Consider the following 3,591-nt stretch of genomic DNA (forward strand, 5'->3'; position numbering starts at 1 on the left):
ATCAAATCAAATTTTATTGGTCACATTAGCAGATGTTATTGTGAACATAGTGAAATGCTGGTAAGCGCGTGTGTGTGTGTGTGTGTGTGTACATGTGTGTGTACCTGGTTTTTGATAGGGACAGAAGGTCAGACAGTGAATTATCATGGCCAGGATGAATGATGGCCTCTCATAGTAATAATGTGTGTCAGTGTGTTGCCATGATAATGTTTGAAATGACAGCTTACTATTTATTGCCACTAATGAAGTACTGCTGAAGTGGACTCACTGAACTGCCAAAAGAGTAACAATCTGGATAAACCTTTACTTTGATACCTGCAGACAAGGTACACCTACTTCTTACCATATTATTAAACCTATATAGACAGTTGCCAAACGTGAAACCAAACTAGTTGCTGTTTCTATACACTGATGGTGTAATCATCACATTAAAACAAACTAAACCAAAAGAGACCTTTTACTGTACAGTGAATACTACCTAGTGTGGTTTGAAACATGTCAAAGAGACTATTGTATTCTTCTTCAAAAAGATCATTTGTATTGACTTCTCAGTGGAACAACCCATTCTAAAGTCTTCTAGCACTCTGCAGGCCTCTATATCATGTTGCTAGGTCAGGGCTTTACACAATGGGATGCCACAGATCCTTTGACTATAGTGAGGTATAAAGGTAAAGGCTAAAACAGGCAGGACCTCAGTGTAGCAGCAGCACAGCTCTCAGGAACAACCGCAATCATGATGGGCAAAGTAAGTGAATGTTTCATCCCACACACTAAGTGTTTTAATTCACCAGTATAGTGGCTGGTTAAGTGAATGTTTCATCCCACACACTGCTTTAATTCACCAGTATAGTGGCTGGTGAATCACAATTTTTAACTGATAGTTCACTTTTATAAAGTGAAGCTTCTTTTGAACTTTCTTATAGTGTTGTTTTTTCCGAAAACAGTTTTTTTGGTTTTAATTGTTAACCGATTATTTAGCATCACCTATAATAATCTAGCATTTGGGAGCTGCCATTTTAGGAGCATGTAGCAATTCTAGTTATAAAGCAACTTGTATCTGCAAATTCATGTATATTTTTATAAATTTTTCCATAATATAGTATATATTACTTTTGTGCTTACAGATCACCTTCTACGAGGACAGGAACTTCCAGGGTCGTTCCTATGAGACCAGCCAGGACTGCGCTGACATGTCCTCCTTCCTGAGCAGGTGTCACTCCTGCAGGGTTGACAGCGGTTGCTTCATGGTCTACGATCACAACAACTACATGGGAAACCAGTACTTCATGAGGAGGGGCGAGTACCCTGACTACCAGCGCATGGGAATGGGAATGAATGACTGCATCAGGTCCTGCCGCATGATCCCCATGGTAGGTGGAGAGAGCGGACGCCTCTCAATAGTGGGAGTTAACAATGATGCTTTATTTCCCCATTCCACAAGAGGCCCATTGCCCCCCTAAGAGGCCCTGCTGGCCTCTCCCTGCCTGTAGTGATAGCCAGTACATTACAGTAGGGCATTTTAATGGTTGTATTCTCGTATTTTACACATTTATATATAATTCTGACTCGTTGAATCATTGCTTTGCTCCTGACAGCACAAAGGAAACTTCAGGATGAGGATCTACGAGAGGGAGAACTTCGGAGGTCAGATGCACGAGATGACGGACGACTGTGACTCCATCCAGGTCCGTTACCGTATGTCCGACTGCCAGTCCTGCAACGTCATGGACGGCCACTGGCTGATGTACGAGCAGCCCCACTACAGAGGCAGGCAGATGTACATGAAGCCTGGAGAGTACAGGAGCTTCAGTCAGATGGGTATGGGAATGGGAGGCATGAGCGGCAGCATGAGGTTCATGAGCATGAGGCGTATCATGGATAACATGTCCATGTAATATGCTCAGATGTTGTACTAAAATGGTGAATAAAATAATGTTCCCAATTCTACATTTTTGCATAATTGTCTTGTTTTTGTGGTGCGTTTACTCAGAACACTTCCTGGGAGATAATTCATTAATCATTTCACTATTTCACCCTCACAACTTTAACATTTTAAAGTTTAGGATAATTGTTAGGAATAGGTAGGTAACAGAGGAGGCTGGGGAGTTGGAGCTATAGGAGGTAGTGGCTGGAAAGGAATTAATGGAATGGTTTCAATCATATGGAAACCACTTGTTTGTCTGTGTCCATTTATTCCATTCCATCCATTACAATAAGCCCATCCTCATAGCTCCTCCCACCAGCCTCTTCTGGAAGGTAAAGCCTGTCCCATGCTTCCCAGTTGAAACAGTTTGCGCATATATTATGACAATATTTTATTAATGATTTATTATTTAATTAATTCTAACTTATGCAGAAGTATTTCCGGTTACGTTGTTGCTAAGGTGTCAGCAACGGGGCGGCAGGGTAGCCTAGTGGTTAGAGTGTTGGACTAGTAACCGAAAGGTTGCAAGTTCAAATCCCTGAGATGAAAAGGTACAAATCTGTCATTCTGCCCCTGAACAGGCAGTTAACCCACTGTTCCTAGGCTGTCATTGAAAATAAGAATTTGTTCTTAACTGACTTGCCTAGTTAAATAAAGGTCAAATACATTTTAAAAAACTGGGTCAGGTGCTGAGAGTGCCGGTATGCTTGACAAGTGAATGATTGCTCCTAGGTGTTTGGGTAGTCTGGCTAGTTGGCTTCATAACAATATGTGTATGTGCTGTATGTACAGTAATATTGTAGTTGAATGAAAGTTGTCTTTAATATATTAACTGACTGAGCTTTCTTTAAATTACTATTGCGGCCACAAACGGCCTTGTTTTTCTAGCAATAATTTGCGTCAATATCGCAGAATTAACTGCTTTGTCTTGTTTCTACCAATGTAATTCATATGGTAAAGACCCAAGCTGCTTGCTATAGCTAGCTAGCCAGTTAATGTTAGTCTGTCAGGAAAGAAAAGTTGTGTATAGCGGTGAATTTGGGCTGCGCTCACGAAGCGTCAAACTCAGCAGTCACATTCACTAGCTAGACATACAGACAACCAGCTAACTAGCCACCGAAATTAAGGTTAGAGTCAATTTTGTTTGTCTGTTGGGCTTAGGTTATGGTTTTTCATGTTTGCTAGGTGCAGATATTCATTGTCTATACATTGCCTGGTTTTCCTATTATTTGACAGCTTAGCTGTCGTGTTAGGATAGATGCCTGAGCAGTGGAGCTCATATGATATTAAGTTTGATATTTGTTTACATAGCCAGCTAAGACGTTGCTTGTTGTGTCCTGTTTCTACTGATGCAATTCATTTGGACACTGTCCCAGCTTTGTAACTAATCAGCTAACTTTGGCAATCTCTGTACTCTGTCAGGCAAGAAAGCAAGAGTTGATTGGAGGAGAAAAAGCGAGAGAGAGAGCAAGAGTCTGTCTGTCTGTGTGTCTGTGTGTGTGTTTCAAATTGTTTTAGTCGTATGTGAGTGAGGGGATAAAATGGGAAGCTTTAACGGTATCACACAATATATTATGTGGAATGGGAAGCTTTAACGGTATCACACAATATATTATGTGGAATGGGAAGCTGTAACGGTATCACACAATATATTATGTGGAATGGGA

At 41.0% G+C, this 3,591-nt stretch overlaps 1 protein-coding gene across 1 annotated transcript; it reads left to right on the plus strand.

The window, feature by feature from the left end:
- Positions 1–631: 631 nt before the first annotated feature.
- On the plus strand, positions 632–1,947 carry LOC118366460 (gamma-crystallin M3-like). The gene is made up of 3 exons (XM_035749090.1): positions 632–745; positions 1,125–1,370; positions 1,596–1,947. Exons 1-3 carry the CDS (start codon positions 734–736, stop codon positions 1,893–1,895), a joined length of 558 nt encoding a protein of 185 aa, XP_035604983.1. The 5' UTR covers positions 632–733; the 3' UTR covers positions 1,896–1,947.
- The last annotated feature ends 1,644 nt before the right edge of the window (positions 1,948–3,591 follow it).

The sequence above is a fragment of the Oncorhynchus keta genome, chromosome 34, assembly GCF_023373465.1.
Source record: "Oncorhynchus keta strain PuntledgeMale-10-30-2019 chromosome 34, Oket_V2, whole genome shotgun sequence".
NCBI lineage: Eukaryota > Metazoa > Chordata > Actinopteri > Salmoniformes > Salmonidae > Oncorhynchus > Oncorhynchus keta.

Excerpts from the sequence above, each read along its gene's own strand:
- LOC118366460 (XM_035749090.1), top strand. Across the intron at positions 1,371-1,595 it reads CCTGCCGCATGATCCCCATG|CACAAAGGAAACTTCAGGAT; the intron begins GTAGGTGGAGAG and ends TGCTCCTGACAG.